Source organism: Mus caroli, chromosome 8 (genome assembly GCF_900094665.2).
Source record: "Mus caroli chromosome 8, CAROLI_EIJ_v1.1, whole genome shotgun sequence".
NCBI lineage: Eukaryota > Metazoa > Chordata > Mammalia > Rodentia > Muridae > Mus > Mus caroli.
In genome coordinates, this window is record NC_034577.1 from 40184212 (window position 1) to 40203315 (window position 19104).

Genomic DNA, 19104 nt, shown 5'->3' on the forward strand with positions numbered 1-19104 from the left:
TGGTTTTTTGAGACAGGGTTTCTCTGTATAGCCCTGGCTGTCCTGGAACTCACTTTGTAGATCAGGCTGGCCTCGAACTCAGAGATCCACCTGCCTCTGCCTCCCAGGTGCTGGGATTAAAGGCGTTGCACTATCACCGCCCAGCATGAATGTTGATCTTGAACTCCTTGTCTTTGCATGTCCACCTCTCAAGTGCTAGACTTACAAATAGGGATGGGCCTACTAACCACAGTTTGATGTAATTGCCAGTCTGGTAAAGGTGGAATTAGTTACCAAACCAGAAACCTAACCTGTGACAACAGATCGGATAATAAAGCATGCTATTATAGTACAAAGCTCATAGTACTAAATGTTTTATTCACAACTGCTGACAAACTACTAGCTTGGCAAGCATTTGTGATATGAAATTAAACAGAACAAGTCAGGTGACAAAACCCTATGAGTATGATCCCAATTAAAACCTATTTTCTGGGGCTTAGTCCAGAGGATCAAATACAGGGCTCTGAGTATTCCAGGCAAGAGCTCTACAGCTGAGTCATACTCAAGGCAGACAAAGTGACCAGAACAGTGGGCTACGAATGGTCTAAATGTATATGTGGAAAGAAAGCGAGACAGTAGTAATTATACTTTTAAATACAATGTAAGTAGTATTTTTTTCTCCTTTATAAAGTAGTGATTTTAGAATAACTGGAAAATGCATTACACATAATCATAAAAAGGTATAAGGAAGAAACTAAATGGTTAGAAACATTTCTTGCTATTATTTTTCAGATACAGACATTTACATTTAGCAGTATCCAGTGCTAGCTATATTACATATGATGGTATATATGATGGGTTGATTCTGGTTCTACACACCTGATGTTGCTCACCAGGGAAGATAGGAAATACTGGTTTTCCTCAGAAATATCTTTTGACTGTTTTGGAATAAATCTGTTATCTTCAGCAACCTCCAAAGACACACGCTTTCCTATTTTGGATGACTGATACAGTCGAAAGTTTCTGTTTTTTGTATACACTCCTACAAACAAAAATAAATTTTAAAAATTAATGCATGTTTCCACAATTTGTTTTATGTCAGCAGATAATACTTTCCTGCAAAATTGCTAGGAAAGATGAGTATTTCTCATGCTGAAAATTAAAGCAATGTGTATAAATTAAGATGATCTGACAGTAGGATGAAAGAAGGCCACATGCAGATAGCTCACAATGATTCTGGAGCAGCTATGCAAGAGAAAGCAAACAGAAGAGCAGAGTGGGACAAAGTGCCAGAAAGTGCCAGTTTTGACTGCGAGCTGCCAAAGAACTGTGACACAAGACCCCAGAGAAAGGGAGGCACCAAGAGAAAACAGAGTGTCTATAACAAGTTAAATGAATTATATGTAAGAATGCGGTCCAGAAAACTGTAAAACACGGCAAGAAATGAGAGAACACTACATAAATGGGGGAGCCTGTCCTGCACCAGTGCCAGCCCGGGAAATGATAGCCAGAGTGAATAACAGAATGGGCCACAGTGAAATACGCACAGACTCTGGTGATGGCGAAGTGTACTGCTGAGCTGTGGGGAATGACAGTCACTTCCAACAAACGTGCTGGGGCGACTGGATAATCAAACGGAGGATGAATCTGACATCGTCACTCAACAAGCAACAATCTATTCCAAGTGGGTGACAGCACCTAAGCATAGCCCAAGCAGGTCCAGACTTGCCTTTCACGCAGGACTCAGGGCAGTCGACAGTGCCAATGCTACTCACCTAGATCCACAAAAAGGCATTTTTCTCCCATGTGATTTTTCACAACTAAAAATGAAAGATCGGGGTCACACTGCTTAGGCAACTCCAGCTTCTCCCGGGCCTCTGAAAGCTCTTGTTTTAATGGTGTAACAGAAAAACAGGAGGCGTCCTGGCCCACTGCCTCTGGGACCTTAGCTTCATCATCCTCGGCAATCAAGTGGAGAGCAGGTTGCAAAATTTTTCTCACAAAATTACCTAAGGATCAAAAGTATTACGATTTCAGTGCAACTCTTATTTTCTATAGACTATAACAGTGTCTATTTATGCAATAGTGCCTTTCCCCAGCTACTGCTACAAACTGTAGCACATCTCTTCTACCACATCCTCTCATGTGTAATCTTTATCTTCTCGGCTCCAATTGGCACGAGAGGGTGTCAGTTGTAAACACACCATGTTGCTAGGATGGACTTGAGCCCAACATGCTGCCAGCAGAAATGTCCACTTTCACTGCTACAAATGGAGCAGAAGGGCTTCTAGGCAGTGACTGAAGGACAAGGCGGTCACCAAATGCAGACAGTGAAGCACACCAAGCGTCTGCCACCCCTCCCCCAAAGAGTCAGCAGGTTGACAGAGTCTGATGGGCTTATTCTCTCTCCTTCAGCAGCTGTGGCATGCCCCAAGAACCCGCATTTTAATAGTCCCAAGGCTATTGCCAACCATCTACCACCCTCAAAGGGGTTACAAGATGTATTATGGCTTTAGATCTAATATCTGGAAATTAAAGCAATTCATATAATTTGTATATGAGAGTCTGTTCTACATGCACTGTGAAAAACTGGTGAGATAACTGAACTTCCTTATATTTACATGTACTATTTATATAGCAAAATCAAGCATAATTCAACCAATAAGTTGTTTTATATATAATATTGCATATACAAAACAATGTATGAAAACCTTCTCTATGGACTGGAGAGATGGCTCAGTGGTTAAGAGAACTGACTGCTCTTCCAGACATCCTGAGTTCAGTTCCCAGCAACCACATGGTGGCTCACAACCATCTGTAATTAAATCTGATGCCCTCTTCTGTGTGTCTGAAGACAGCTACAGTGTACTTACATATAATAAGTAAATCTTTTTTAAAAATAAAAAATAAAGGATTTATCATTATAAAAAAGAAAAGAAAACCTTCTCTATAAGTATAAATTTGGGCTTATTTATCATTTTTTATAACAGAAAGGCTTTATATATGTATACCCTATATATAAAGACTTTATATATCTTTAAGTCATAATACACACATGCTTTATAATCAAAATCTTCTTTATCTAAATAAGATTTTCCTATGCAAAGAAACAAATACAATTTGTTTTGCTTTTCTGAGGCAGGGTTGTGCTATACAGCCCAGGATGTTCCTGAACTTGCGATCATCCTGCGTAAGCCTCCCTAATTCTAGAACTCCAGGCCTGAATCACCATGATGATACATGTTTAGCAATTTGAAAAGAAATTGGAATGGAATACAACAGCACATGCATGTTGTCCCATCTCTCAGGAAACAGAAGCAGGCGACAGTGTCAGGTCAGCTCTGCTACATAGCAAGACTGTCTCAAAACAAAATACCGGCTGGAGAGATGGCTCAGCGGTTGAGAGTGCTTCCTGAACTTCCAGAGGACCAGGATTCAGTTCTCAGTACCCATGTCAGACAGCTCACAACTGCTGTAACTCCAGCTTCGAGGGACTTGACACTTGCTTGTGACCTCACCTGCCCTCATGTGGCATAGATTCACACTCACACACACACACACACACACACATACACACACAAACCTTGCAATAACATTTAAATTTGATTGTTTCTGGAATGAAGGAGAGCAAGTAACCCTGGTTAACAAGATATGGTATAGCAAAGACTATAATCGATAAAGCTGACTTCCCTGGAAATGTCTAATTCCATCTACCTGGCCCAAGTAACAGGAAGAGTGAGAACTGGACTGCAGAAATGGGTGTGTGAGCAGTACTAAGCTAGGCCTTTGACCCTTGGCAGAGAGCTAACATGGCAGCATGATGGCACTTGTCCAGCCTGTGCCAGTCTCTTCTCTGATCTGTGGCAGTGCAGAGAATGTTCTCTGATCTTTTCCATTTGACTCAGTTCCTCTTTCTGCAAGGCTACTAACCAGGAAGTTGAAGTGTTATCAGGAGGAACACCAAGAAAGAGGAAATGAGGTGGAGATGCAGGCTGCTCTGTATGCCCTGAATCTGCATTCTGACTGTAGAGACAGTCTAGGATGATAGCCTATTTGCCCAGTGTGACTGAGTTCTTACTGTGGCTTGGTGACAGTAAAGGCTTTCTTACTCTCCTCTGTATGCTGAAATTCTACCCAATTTCAGACCAAATGTGACCTGCTTTCTGAAGATACCTGTAGCTGAGACTGCTAGTTACTAGCAACTATCTATTCTTATCCTTTAGTTAGACTCTCAACATTCAGCCTTACAGGGAGCAACTGGAGAGCAAATTGTGAGAAGTAAACAAGAATCATGGAAAGGTCTTCCTCAGGACTCTGTTTTCATACTCTGCTCATCATTGGTGCATTCATTCAGCCAATAGTTATTAAATGCCCACTTCTGTTTATTATTGTTAATATTGTAAAGATTATTAAGAACAGTAGTAATATATGCTAAACCCTGAAGACAGGAAATAAACAACAGTCCCTGTAATTAAACATTAAGTAGCTAGGTGATGGTGACACACCCCTTTAATCCCAGCACTCAGAGGTAGAAACACAGATCTCTGAGTTCAAGGCCAGCCTGGTCTACAGAGTTCCAGGACAGACAAGGCTATACAGGGAAAAACCAAAAACCAAAGAAAGCAAGCAGGCAGGCAGGCAGGCAGGCAGGCAGGCAGGCAGGCAGGCAGGCAGGCAAGCTTAAGGAGAACTAGGTAGATGGCTCCATATATAAGAAAGCATCTGCAGCATCAGCCTGAGTCCCTGAGTTCAGATTCCAAGAAACCACATAAAAAAGGCCAAGCATGGCTATGCCAACTGTAACTTTGGTACTGGAGAGAAGAACCAGGCTGCTGAGTCACAGTGTGACACAGTTCCCACCCCTAGCACAGGGCTAGCGAGGTGTGGGTCTCCATGAGTATTAGTGGTTGCTGGGTGTGAAGCTTATTTGTATAGCAATGTAGATAATGTACTTTATGTTCCTTCTGCAGGGGATGCTCTCTCTTCCAAGGTTAATGACGCCATGAGAATTAGAAGTAGCACAAGCCAGGAGGTAAGGATGTGTCTAAAGTCCTCAAAATGGTAAAGGCTGTGGGGTTCAGGTGGGAAAGAACTCTGAAAACATAAGTTCAAGAATGTATAATTTCGGGCTGGAGAGATGGCTCAGTGGTTAAGAGCACTGACTGCTCTTTCAGAGGTCCTGAGTTCAATTCCCAGCAACCACATGGTAGCTCACAACCATCTGTATTGGGATCTGATGCCCTCTTCTGGTGTGTCTGAAGAGATCAATGGTGTACTAATATACATAAAGTAAAATAATTAAATCTTTAAAAGTGCATAATTTCTCAACTATGCAAAAGAGAAGGATACAATACGAATTTTATGAGGGCCTTCCTGGGCCTAAAAGAATAGAGGCAGCTGCACTAGGAGCCAGCTTGTCAGAAAGATATTAAGGAAGGAGATAAACAGATCTGGGGAGTGGTTATTGCAGGGTAAGATCCCACCCAGCTAAGTTTATTCTTTGTTTACAAAAGGAGGCAGATTTCTGAGTTCAAGGTCAGCCAGGGACAGAGTGAGTTTAGGCCGAGGCTTGGTGGAAATGGTGACCTCAGAGTGAGGTCCCACCCAGCTCGCTTATTGTCTATGCTTACAACGGCAGACGGATCTCTGAGTTCATTTGCTATGTTAAAAAAGTGTACTTGCTGTCTTTTCTAAAAATCAACAAGTGAAGGTTAGAAAATGCTGATTCATGGGATAATCTGAAGGGAACCTGGGGTGGATGATTAAACTGATTATAAATAAAAGACTGGGCTTTGATCTGCAGGAGCTGCTATCTATGCAGCTGTCTGGAGAGCCAGATTTTGCAGAGCACAGAGCGGTCAGTTTGCACCCAAGACTGACTTCGAGTCATTTCTTTCTCCACTCACAAACACCCCTTCCTTAGGACCCCAACTAAGCCAAGGCTGGTGCTTGGCATCTGGCAGATACCAGGGCCTTGCTAGCCAGCCAGCCTAGCTGAAATGGCAATGTTCAGATTAAGAAGAGAGTCTGGGGGCTGGTGAGATGACTCAGTGGTTAAGAGCACTGACTGCTCTTCCAAAGGTCCCGAGTTCAAATTCCAGCAACCACATGGTGGCTCACAACCATCTGTAATGAGATCTGATGCCCTCTTCTGGTGTGTCTGAAGACAACTACAGTGTACTTACATATAGTAAATAAATAAATCTTAAAAAAATAAAACAAAAAGAAGAGAGTCTGTCTTAAAACAATAAGGTGGGGAAGTAACTGAGGAAGGTATCCTCATGCCACCTCTGGCCTGCACACATATGTGGACATATGTTTACACCCCACCCCGCATGCGCACATACACAGAGACGCACATACAGACACATACACACATTGCATATGCATGCATGCATGCACAAGCACACTATATAGAATAGCAATGAAAAACAAACAAAGCAGGAAACCACCCTAGGAAGTGGTAAGTCTTTGATATCATAGCACTGGACACTGCAACCCAGAAGAATACCAGCCTTTTAAATGTCAGGGTTAGAGTGACAGAACAGCCTCTCAGCTGACCTTCACGGTCAGTCTCGAGAGACCATCTGAACTGGAGCTCAGCTAGCAACAGAAAGTAAAGAGGTCTGAGCATTAGAGAAACACGCCGAGGTGGGAACGAAGTTAAGGATGGAGTGGAGGGGTGAGGTTAGAACCCTGTGAGCCTCGCTGTGCAAGTTAAAGTGGGTGCACTTGTCCCTAAGGCAAAGAATGAGCCCTGAAGTTTGAGGCACATTGCTCTAAACAAGTGGAAAGATCTACAGTGGTTGAAGACCACACCAACATGTAACCTGGACAGCGATAACTGATACTACACACATGCATACACATGTTCACATGCATGTGTGTGCACATACTTGCCTGCACATGAGGCACACACCAGGAAGCTTGGACTGTTTCAATGGCCTATCATGGACACATCCACCCTCCTGACTTTTTTTTTTGGCCGGGGACTGACACTAACAGACAGGAGAAGGAACAAGTTCTTAGGGAAAGACAAGGAACTTGGGAAGGACAGGTTGAAGTGAAATGTCTGAGTGGAAGTACTGGTGGAAAGTTGCAGGAATCTGGTGTCTGGAACAATCTAGGCTAATATAGCATCAGCGGTAATGATAATCGAAGCCGTGGATGATGATGGTAAAGTGAATACAGGCTCAAGCATCGAGCTGCAGCTGCTAACATATAAGGATGAGAGGACAGAAGCCAACTAACAGTGGGGAGATAAGAGCAGCACTAGCTCACTGTGACCCAGCACTTCTCTACTCCAGCACTAGTCCCTTAGTGACTATGCTCACACCTTTATTCTAGGTGACCATGAAGCTACAGGGCAGTTGAAGATCTGAAACTTGATTGCCTGTTACAAGGATGTGAGCCAACACTCCTCAAGCCTAGCCCTGATGAGCACCAGGGATTCTACCCTTTCTTTAGACCTGAGATTTAGGCGTTCCTAGTTGGCCTATTTTCATCTTCTCTGGACTGACTTCCTTTTATACCCAGGCCTTCATCTGTCTACGGCAATTACCCTGCTTATATTTTCAGGTTTGTGCACCCAGCTGTTACTGCAGTTCTAAAGTTCTTCCTGGGATAAAAACCCTTCATGATATGACCAGGGCCCAAGCCCACAAACTAAGGCTTATTTAAGGCTGAAGCAAAGGTCAGAAGTACAGATTTCGGCACCACAGATAAGGCCTCTTATGATGTCTCCAGAAAGCTGAAATGAATCCTGTTGGAACAGAAACCAGTATCAGGACATTCATAGTTGTCCCAATGTGTATAAGAGGCACTAATACCACTGATATCCTTAGTAGGTGAAACTATCTGATATAGACAGGGCAAGAGCTTAGGGCACTCAAGAAAACTCACTTCATCTTTATAGAATAGGCAAGCAAACATAAAGTCTATGAAATACCTAGGAAATTTCAAGAGAAGTAGGAAAATACAAGTTTTGAATAGAACTAGAATCTTTTAAAGGTACTCACCAACATGGCTGTTATCTTTAAATGCCACATTGTGGAGCTGAAATATTAGGTGTCGGCTAAATTTCTCTTCAGTACTGGAATCCAGGTTGAGAACATCTTCGGCTGAGCACTGCACATTGTAGACCTCCTCAAGTGCTTCACAAACATGCTAAAAGCAAGCATACGTACATGATGTATGCTTCATGTTTTGGATTTCTCTCTCACCAGGACACACATACCTTGTTACAAAAGAGATGAGTCATCGCCAGGACACTGACAATACCGCAGCATTACCAATTTACTCATAAGTTTAAACACAGCATTTAAAATTACTACATAAATTCATATAAAAAAATTGTCAATGGGCGTGGTGGCACACGCCTTTAATCCCAGCACTTGGGAGTCAGAGGCAGTCGGATTTCTGAGTTCGAGGCCAGCCTGGTCTACAAAGTGAGTTCCAGGACAGCCAAGGCTATACAGAGAAACCCTGTCTCGAAAAACAAACAAACAAACAATTGTCAGTAGGGCCGGAAAGATGGTTTGGGGGTTAGGAGCACGGCCTGTTCCCCCAGAAGTCCCACATGGCAGCTCACAACAATGTAACACCATTCCAGGAATTCCAGTAGCGTCATCTGTCTTCTGAGCACCAGATATGCCTTTGATACACAAACATGCATGCAGACAAAACATCCATACACATAAAATTCTGAAAATAATAATTTTTTTTAGATTTATTTGTTACTATATCTAAGTACACTATAGCTTTCTTCAGACGCACCAGAAGAGGATGTCAGATCTCATTACAGATGGTTATGAGCCACCATGTGGTTGCTGGGATTTGAACTCAGGACCTTCAGAAGAGCAGTCCAGTCGGTGCTCTTAACCACTGAGCCATCTCTCCAGCCCTGAAAATAATAATTAAAAATAGCATTTCTCTTAGGGCTGGAAAGATAGCCCATTAGTTAAAAGCACTGGCTAGTCTTTCAGAGAACCAAGGTTTGATTCTCAGCAGCTATAAGGTAGTTCACCAACCACATGTAACTCCAGTTCCCGGGAATGCAATTCTGTCTTCTGGCCTTTGTAGGCACCAGGCTAACATATGGTGCACAGACATACATGAAGGCAAAACTTCCAAATGCATTTAAAAAAAAAAACAACATAGTCTCTCAGGACTGAAGAAGACTCCTAAAAGTCAAAAGTCAAGCACTTTATATACTAACCTTCTCTAAAACCATAATAAAAAGCAGCTTTTTAAGTTCCTCCTAAAACACTGGCTTCTCTTAGGGTTTCTACGGTGGTAAAACATCATGACCAAAACAACTCAGGGAGGAAAGGGTTTATCCAGCTTATGGCTTGTAGTACATCATCATGCAAGGAAGTCAGGGCAGAAACTGATGCAGGAGGAACATAGAAATGCTGCCATTGGCTTACTCCTCACGGCTTGCTCTCATACCATCCAGGACCACCTGCCCACAGGTGGCAGGCCCCCACAGTGAGCTAGGCCACTAAAGCAAGGAAATGGCCCACAGGCTCTCCCAAATCTCAAATTAAATTCTTTCCCCAAATAACTCTGGCTTGTGTCCAGCTGACAAAACACTAGTGAGCATAGTAGCTAAAAGTTACAGTTTCTTGTTCTAGTTCTCTTACAACTTTCATTCTTAGAAAAACTCTCATTCCTTTCGAATCTAAATCTATGTCTAATACAGCCTGAAAGCACACGGCTCGGGAGGAGCTCAAGATTTGGTTTGAGAGAACACTAAGTGTGAGTTTTGGCTCTGCTCAGATCTATTCCTGGCATTCCTCAGCTGGGAGGAAGGAATAGGCAGTGTCACCCAACTTTTAATGAGAAAATAAGACTAAGGAGTTAGCAGGGTGCTTCACATGGGTAACCACTTAAGGTATTTCCTATGGAGCATCAAGACAAATCGCTTCTCCCTGTTGCTGTCAGTCTTCTCATCTGCAAAATGAAGCACTTGCTACCATGTGAGGATACATGGAAAAAGCAGAAACATTTCTAAAGGTTTGCCAATCATGTAAATATCTAATAGTTTTACAATAAATTCCACCTGCTACCAATGTTTTCATATTACTAGATTTCCACCATCTGACCTCACCTCTCTTTAGTAAATTCTAAAGGTGTCAAATTACTCCTAGATAGCTCTTTGAAGTACTTACATAGCTGCAGTTTAACACTGATTTATATCATTATTTTGACATCTGTTTCCTTTGTATTACAGACAGGGAGCATGTCCTGGCCCACTTCATTTTCTACTAATGTAGATAAAGCAGTGCAAGCAAACTTGGACAATATAAATAAGCTAATAATTTGGGAAAAAATAAAGTACTTCGGGTTTTTTGTTTGTTTGTTTGTTTTTTTGTTTTTTTTGGTTTTTGGAGACAGGGTTTCTCTGTGCAGCCCTAGCTATCCTGGAACTCACTTTGTAGACCAGGCTGGCCTCGAACTCAGAAATCTACCTGCCTCTGCCTCCTGAGTGCTGGGATTAAAGGCGTGCGCCACCACGCCAGGCAAGTACTTCGTTTTTAATACAATAGAATCACATTGAATATTACATGAGCAATAGGCAAGTTTCCATCTTGTTTAAGATGGTTTTTGTTTGTTTATTTTTATGCTCTTGTTTTGCATCTGTTTTTTAAGACAGGATTTCTGTGTAGCTATAGCTGTCCTAGGACTTGCTCTGTAGACCAGGCTAAACTTGAACTCAGAGATTCACTTGCCTCTGCCTCAAGTGTTCGGATTAAAGTTATGCCATGGCCTGGTCTTGTTTAAGCTACTTAAATGTTGGATTTTTTTCCCCCTTATGGCAGATAACTCAAACCTAATTTATTATTCTTTCATTCCTATAGCCCATGTAAAGAACTTAACACTCACTAGATGCTGAAGAGCTTTTGGTATTTGAATAGAATTCTGTGCTTTGAAGTTACAGAGAATACACTTAGTGGCTCTTTAGTTTTAGTAATCAACCATTCCTAAATTATATTTCCCAATTTAAACTGTAAACAGAATTATAGTTATTTATACAACTACACTACAGAACTTGGAGGTTAAAACATATACTTACTTAAGCAATCTGCATTAATGACAAAATGCATTAGCACCAGAAATCATCCTAATTGGTAGGAGTGGCTTTATTGATATGTATCAGTACCCAAAGGTATCAACAGTATAGCCAGTTATCATTAAAATGTTATTTATTAACTGTCTGTTAAAGACAAGAATAATCAAATTTGTTGGGTGTGGTGGTACACACCTGTAATCTAAGCACTTAATTGGGAGACAGTGGCAGAAGGATCAGAGGTTCAGGGTTTTCCACGGCTACATAGTGAGTTGGAAGCCATTTGGGGCTACATGTAACCTTGCTTTGGCCAGCAAAATGGCTCAGTGAATAAAGGCACCTGGTGGCACCTGTTTGACACCCCAGACCTACATGGTGGAATGAAGTCCAGCAAGTTCTCTTCTCACATCCACATGTGAACACATGCATGCCAAAACCCAAAAACAAATAACACTAAAATATAAAAAGGAAACAACAAATAGCTAACCTAAGTAAAGCCTTATCAGATTCAAAGTGTATTTACTATATAACATAGTTACATGCAAAGAAACTTAGATTTCAATATACTTATTAAGTTATATTAAAACAACACTAATATGAACTTCACTATCAAGTAGTACGCATGTTAAATAAAATTGTTATGCAATTTTGAAGTTAGATTTCTACAATGGTCTCCATATTTTCCTGATATAAGTTGGTTCTTCAGTGTTTATATCAATAAGATATAATGAATTAAAAGAGAAACATTTAAACTTAGACAACCTTTCCATGTGTTTATTAAATCTGTTACAGAAGTGTGGTAGCCTGGTGTTTGTTACATTAGGGATATTTTGACGCTGTAATACATTGTAGTACTTTAATAGGAACAATATGTTTAAGCAGCAATGAAAAACCTCTGAATCTTAGATTTTTGTAACCCATCTGTGTAAGAAATCCTATCTTAGGCTGCTGAACTATATCACATACCAGACAAAATCAATCCTGATGACTTATGACAAGCATCAAGTCAGAAACTAAGCCAGAGGCTTACGCCTGTAATTACAACATGCAGAGTCCGTGTGTGCAGGACGGCCTCACGTGTCAGGACACAAAAGCCCACAGCAGCGCTAACAACAAAACCCACACAATTACCAACTACAGTGAAACAAGGCATCGGGCTTACTTGACTGGTCAGTGGCTATTTTAAGAAGAGTACAACTTTTTAAATTGGGAGAATTAAGGAGGATTTCACATATATTCATTTCGCTTCAAAGCCAGAAGAATTTACAAATATCTTTCAATTAAACTTAAAGTCAAATATGCAAAGATCTAACAAAATCAGCAGACATCCTTTACAAGAACATTTGAATTTACATATATTTTCAAGTTACAAAATTACTTTTCATAACAGTATCTTACGGTTAACATTCAAATGAAAAAATGTTAAAACCGACTCTGAGGCCAGATGGGCACTGCAACTTTCATACAATTCATGCAAAACAATGTTAAGATTTTAAAACACAGAGGAGAATGTGCAAGTGCATATAGTCCTTTTTTATCGACACAGCTAAATAAGAAGGTAAACATTAGCACTGCACTCTTTTCTCCTGGATGAAACAGACCTAACTATTTGGATTCTAGGTTTGCTCAGGGTCTATCTGTAAGATTCACATAGATACAGGTTTCTTCTAGACTTAAACTTTTCATCCATGAAAACACAGATATGATTTCCAAAATTCACACCAGGTCAAACATTATGATACTTACTTTTGTCAAAATTTCCCTGAATTTCATCTCATTGTCTACTTTTAAGAGTGAAATTTGTTTTACCTCACTTTTGCCACAGGTAAATATTTATACTGAAAGTCAGAGAATTAAAACAGTTCCAAAGTAGAAAACTCTCATTCACCTAGTTTAAACTAGATATAGTAATATTTTAATTGAATTGAATTTTCACTATGTTTCATTATTTACTCACAGAAACAATGTTGTCAAAATGAAGATAGCAAGAAAAAGTAGAAGTCTGGAAGCCGTGTGACACAGGAGAGCCAGTGATTAATGGAAGGATGTGGGAGAAGAACTTACCTGTATGAGCAATGCAACCATCTTCTTCCCATCAGCTCCTGGGTTGGCCAATTTGTTAAATTCTAAATCAAAATAAAGCTTGCACACAGCATTCTCAGGAATAACTTCATAGCAGTGCAAGAGGTTTTTCCTAAATGAATAATACAAGTGTTAGATTTGTACCTTACACGGCACATTGTTCTTAACTTATTATTGCCAGGCGGTAGATGAGAGGGCACTGGGGTGTGACAGTCAGGGGACAACTTGCCTCTTCCTTCACCATGGGTTCTAAGCACTGAATCTAGATTGTCAGACTAGAACAGCGAACACCTGTTCTAACTGAGCCACTTCACTAGATCATATAGCTCAAACCTTTTAAAACATGGGCTTGGTTAGTCTTATACTCAAGGTCAGTGACCACTGTGCTTTATTTATGTATAACTATGAATTAATAAACTGATAATGACAGTGTGCTATCAGTAAGTCTGTGGCTCATAGTATTAGAGAGTTTCTGACAAAATGATGTTAACAATTGCATTCAGAAAATGATTTAACTGGAAAATAAGGTCAATGTTACAGTGCTATATACTCACAAATGCCTTGATATTGTATAACATCTCCATTTTTGTTTTGCTGTCACTGCAAAACAATTATTACTTAAGAGTGTTCTTTCTCAACCTGTTATCCTAGGATCATACACACACACATACACACTTAAGAATCCATGAATCTTCTGTGGGAATTTTTTTTTTCAAGACAGGGTTTCTCTGTGTAGCCCTGGCTGTCTTGGAACTCACTCTGTAGATCAGGCTGGCCTCGAACTCAGAAATCCGCCTGTCTCTGCCTCCCAAGTGATGGGATTAAAGGCCTGGCCACCACTGCCTGGCTCTGTGGGAATTTTTAAATTCTGTATTTTCACTATGAAGATACATTTAAGTGTTTTTAAAAAAGAAATTCTGTCTTGAGAAACCTTCACCCAGCCCTTTTAGATGTGTGAATTGTCCTCTTCCTAACTTAAGTCCATCTTCTGCAGGCATGAGAGAAATGACTTTGACACAGGTCAGTAAGAGCATGAGCTGACGCATATGCAAATGCATAAGGCTCAGGTGACATTCTAGATAAATAAAGGTCTGTAGTAAGTTTCAAAAGGAAAACTGGGAGTTAGAAAGATGGTTCACGGATTAAAAGTGTGCACTGCGCTTCCAGAAGTCCTGCGTTCAGTTCTCGGCAGCTGTGTCAGGTGCCTGTCACTCCAGCTCCAGGAGATCTGACATCCTCTTCTGGCCTCCTCAACACCTGCACGCATGCACACATGGGGTACTCACACATACTCATAAATGAAAATAAAAGAAAACAAATGGGATGTGTTAAAAAGGAAAAGTGATGGACGACACCCTCTTGTGGCAGGCAGTGCCTGTAGGTATCACCATGTGCATTCCGACAGACTGCATTTACAGTCCACGATGGGATTCAGTTTCAATAAGACACCACCTGTCACATTATATTAAGAACCTTCATGGGCCAGTTGTGGTGGTACACGCCTTTAATTCCAGCACTCCGAGGCAAAGGCAGGTGGGTATCTGTGATTTCAAGGCTAGCCTAATCTACAGAACGAATCTCAGTATAGCCAGGGCTATAGAGAGAAACTATGCATCTGGGGGGTGGGGATGAGGCCCTCTGACTAGGGCCCAGGTATAGTAGCATAACTAAATCTAGTTTGTAATTGAAGTTACTTAAACAACATTATAATGAAAGTACTTAAGGACATACATATTGATTCATTCCCCTTTCTATGGATAACTCGTGTCTTAGAAATAGGGTAAATATAAGTTATATTAAATATATGTATTACCTTGAAACATATACCTACTTTCTAATATCACTATTTTAGACCTGAAGAAAATATAATCCAATTGAGAAAATATGACACTTCAATTTCTGGTTTCAGCATTAAAATTCTTGGTTTCTGTCCCACATGCATCCTTGTATTGACTTAAAGGGAGGCATTCCTTTATTATATAGTTAATAAGGTAAGTGTTCATTAATAACAGTAAAGTTTAATATTTTCTTGCAAGACAAAGTTCACAAAATGTTCTATAATACACAAATGTGTGTGATCCCACTCCTGGCATAACTTATTGAGGACTGCAGGTGGCAAGATAGCTCAGTGGGTAAAGGCACTTAACCATCAAACCTGATGAGCCGAGTCTGATCCCTAGGACCCACATGGTGGAAGATGAGAAATAAACTCCCCTAAACTGTCTTCTAACCTCTACCTGTGTGCTAATGGCACATGTATGTCCATATGCACACATACATGAACACACACATACACTTACATACAAGCAAAATAAATAAATAAATGCAAAAAAAAGCCTTTAAAAGAGTGCGTCTGTGTGCAGAGCATGGTGTTGTACACCTTTAATGTCAGCATCAGGAGAGGGTAACGAGCACTGTGATGAACTCCCTCTGTGAGTTCAAACCTGGTCACACACTGAGTTCCAGGCCAGCCAGAGCTGCATAGTGAGATCTTATAAGAATGATGTCAAATGTGGAACCTCTGTTAATGATTACCAGAAAGATAAAGTTGTCTATCATTAGCTTCTGTGATTACTGCAACCACCTCTTTCACAAAGGAACTTTAGAATTCAATTCTAATAGTGAAAGAATAATGTGGTGACTAGTTTTATGTCAAGTTGATACAGCTTTAGCCATCTGAAAGGAGGGAACATCAACTGAGAAAATGCCTCCAGAAGATTGGGCTGTAAGCAGACAAGCCTGTAGGGCATTTTCTTAATTAGTGATCAGTTGGGGAAGGCCACCCTGCGATGGTGGTCCTGAGTTCTGTAAGACAGCGGGCTGAGTGAGCTATAAGGACTAAGCCAAGCCAGTAAGCAGCACCCTTCCATGGCATCTGCACCAGCTCCTGCCTTCCAGTTCCTGCCCTATTTGACTTCCCATCCTGACTCCCTCCAATGATGAACAGCAATGTGGAAGTGTAAGCTGAATAAATCTTTTCTTTCTCAACTTGCTTTCTGTCGTGTCATTACAATAGTAGCCCTAATAACTAAATAACTAATCCTGTGGCCATGAACTGTGGGTATTAGTTCAGCATAAATTAATCTCAACAAAAAAGGAAACACAGCTTTATTTTAATGAGCTACTCTGCTACTTACCGGGTCTTATAGTAAAACCAAAGTTGAGCATAGGACGTTACAAGGTAAATACGTTGTCCATTTCCCCTTTTGCACTCCAAAGCAAATACGTGAACGCTCTATAAAATTTAGAACAATTTTTGAAAAATTTACAACATGAAAATCTAAATTGAGCTGTAACTAAAAAGTATTCACGAAGAACTTTGTCACTCAATATAGCAAAATTTAGAATACAAACAATTATATTATTAAAAACAAGACAGTCATCAGACCCATGCTATCTCAAATATATATATACATATATATATATAAATTTTTCTTTTAGATTTATTCCTTTTATTTCATGTATGTAAATATTTGTCTGTCTTTCTGTCTTCTGTCTGTCTGTCTGTATACCACATGTGTGCCTGGTACCCAGAGAGGTCAGCAGAGGAAGCTGGATTCCCTGGGACTGGTGTTACATATGAATGGTTTCGAGCTATTATCTGGGAATCAAACTTAGGTCCTCTGCAAGAGAAACGTGCTATTAACCCTGAGCCATCTCTCCAGCCCCTAAAATCTATATTTTTAAAATAATTACTTATTTTTTGGCTGGATATAATGACTAAGAGCACTGGCTGCTCTCTCCAGAGGATTCAGGTTCAATTCCTGAAACCCACAGGCAGCTATTCAGCTTATAACTGTACCTCCAGTTGCGGGAGTTCTAACAGTCCCTGCTGTTTTCCACCAGTGTGCATTTGGTACACAGACATACTTTTATGCAAAACTCATACACTAAAGGTTTCAACTATTTATTTTATTTTATATGTATGTGTGAGTGCCTGCATATATGTCTATGTACTGCATACATGCAAAGAGCCCTTGGGGGTCCAAAGAGGGGACTGGATCTCATGAAACTGTAGTTGCTGATGGTTGTGAGATGCCCAGGTGGGTACCAGGTGCTGAACGTGAATCCTCTGCAAGAGGAGCCAGCGCTCTTAACCACTGAACCATCTCTCCAGCCCCCACGTTAAATCAGCAACATGATATATACGTAGGATAGAAACTTTCCAGATTAAAAATAACGTTTATAAGAGAAGAAAGCCCATTCCCTTACTCTCATTTAACCTAAGACAGTTCTTCTTCCTTTATGAAGTTAGACTCATTTTACAAAAGATTACTGTTAACTATTTGAGCTAAAATATATTAACAAGCTCTCTTTTCCTATAAAAAATGTACACAGGAGTAAAATGTTTAAAAGAAGTTACTATAGTCCTAAATGAAACAGGGCTGTTCAGGCTGCTGTATAATGCTTCTGTTAATGCAAGCACAGACACAAACATTTTTCTGTCCATCTAGCTCGAAGTAGCTGATGAGCCATTTCCATTTTCATAAATGGGAAACCATACAAAGACTCTTGCTCGACTCTACTGAAAGTTCTGTTGGGGGCTAAGGACGTTTGCCTTGCATATTGTCAGGACCTGGGTTCAACTCCCAGAATAGAAAAAGCCTTTCTGAAATAAACTTTACACTGATGACTGGTTTTGAAAACACCAACTTCAAATGACTCTATCAGTATTTTAATTTTTGATTCCTGAATGAAGTTTACACAAAATGAGTGAGAAGGTTTTTCTAGTGTCCCCTCTTTTGCTGAAATCTGAATAAGCGTCTTTTCTCTAGGAAAACAAGATCTTTCTCTCCCATATGAAGTACTTTGTACTTTTACATGGACTCAATGACCAGAACCACACTTTATATTTAAATTATTTAAATATTTTTGTTACATTTATGTATGTATGTATAAACGCAAGGGGTAGAGAGATGCTCTTGCCAGGGCATGCACGTGGAGGCCAGAGGACAACTTTAGGTAGCCGGTTCTCTCCTTTTACCCAGTGGGTCTCAGAGGTTGAACTCAGGTCACCAGGCTTGGCAGCAAGCACCTTACCCACTGAGCCATCTGACCCCAGGTACATTTTACATAGGTATCTTTTAATTTATTTGTCTTTATATTCCATAAGATCCCAACAAGCAAACAATAGGCAATATATTACCTATTGCCTGACTTATTTTAATTGTGTTTGAGCTCCGTGTTCTCGGTAAGGCCGAGGCCCATTTAGCACCGCCTCTCATCGGCTTAGTGTGTCAGGGATAGGCTCATCCTACCTCCCAGCCGGTGTCCCTTCAACGTTGTTACACATTCCACATTTTAAAAAGTAAGTGGGACCAGAAATGTCATTCTTTGGCTGGAGAGATGGCTCTGTGGTTAAGAGAGCTGCTTTTGCTGAGGCCCCAGGTTCAGGTCCTAGCACCCACATGGTGGCTCACAACCATGTGTGAGGTTCACATCCAGTGCCAGGGGATCCATACATATGGTGCACAGACATACACATAGATAAGACACTTATACACATAAGATACAATAAAACTAAAAAAGAAATGTCATTATTTCTCACTACTAAAATAAAAGTAATGGTTAATGAATTCAAAGGGATATTTTTCTAAGTCATATGCTATCAAGATTACTCCTGCATTTTCTTTGTCAAGTATCTCATCTGAAGTGAGAGCAAATGCATTTTTTTAAATCTCGAGTGTTACTTAAAATTAAAAAAATAAAGACAAAGCAATTACCTCTTTACAGCTTTTAACAAAATTAAAAGCTTGATTCTGACGGTGAAATAGCTTCCAAATGGAGGATGGTTCTTCTGGCTTGGCCAGTCTTGGTCTGTACACGGAAGACAATGGCTTCCTCTCATAGTGGGATGCCCGCTCTTCAATCTGCTTCAGCCTTGTCTCCCATTTCCTCAACATTGCTTCCTTAGTATGGAGAGAAGAAATGTAACCTCAGAAACTGTTCTATCAATCACTACTAAACATATT

The 19104-nt window shown here is 40.5% G+C and overlaps 1 protein-coding gene across 5 annotated transcripts in view; it reads right to left on the reverse strand.

Moving 5' to 3' along the window:
* Primpol (primase and DNA directed polymerase) overlaps positions 1–19104 on the reverse strand; it is a 40175-nt gene that overhangs the window by 14372 nt on the left and 6699 nt on the right. For all 5 annotated transcript variants that reach the window (XM_021169874.2, XM_021169875.2, XM_029480648.1 and 2 more), the window contains 6 exons: positions 18856–19041; positions 16270–16367; positions 13115–13244; positions 7998–8145; positions 1755–1988; positions 859–1021 (listed from right to left, as the gene is read on the reverse strand). In XM_021169874.2, coding sequence (XP_021025533.1) covers positions 859–1021; positions 1755–1988; positions 7998–8145; positions 13115–13244; positions 16270–16367; positions 18856–19035 — 953 coding nt within the window. In that variant the 5' untranslated portion in view covers positions 19036–19041. The remainder of the gene's footprint in view (positions 1–858; positions 1022–1754; positions 1989–7997; positions 8146–13114; positions 13245–16269; positions 16368–18855; positions 19042–19104) is intronic.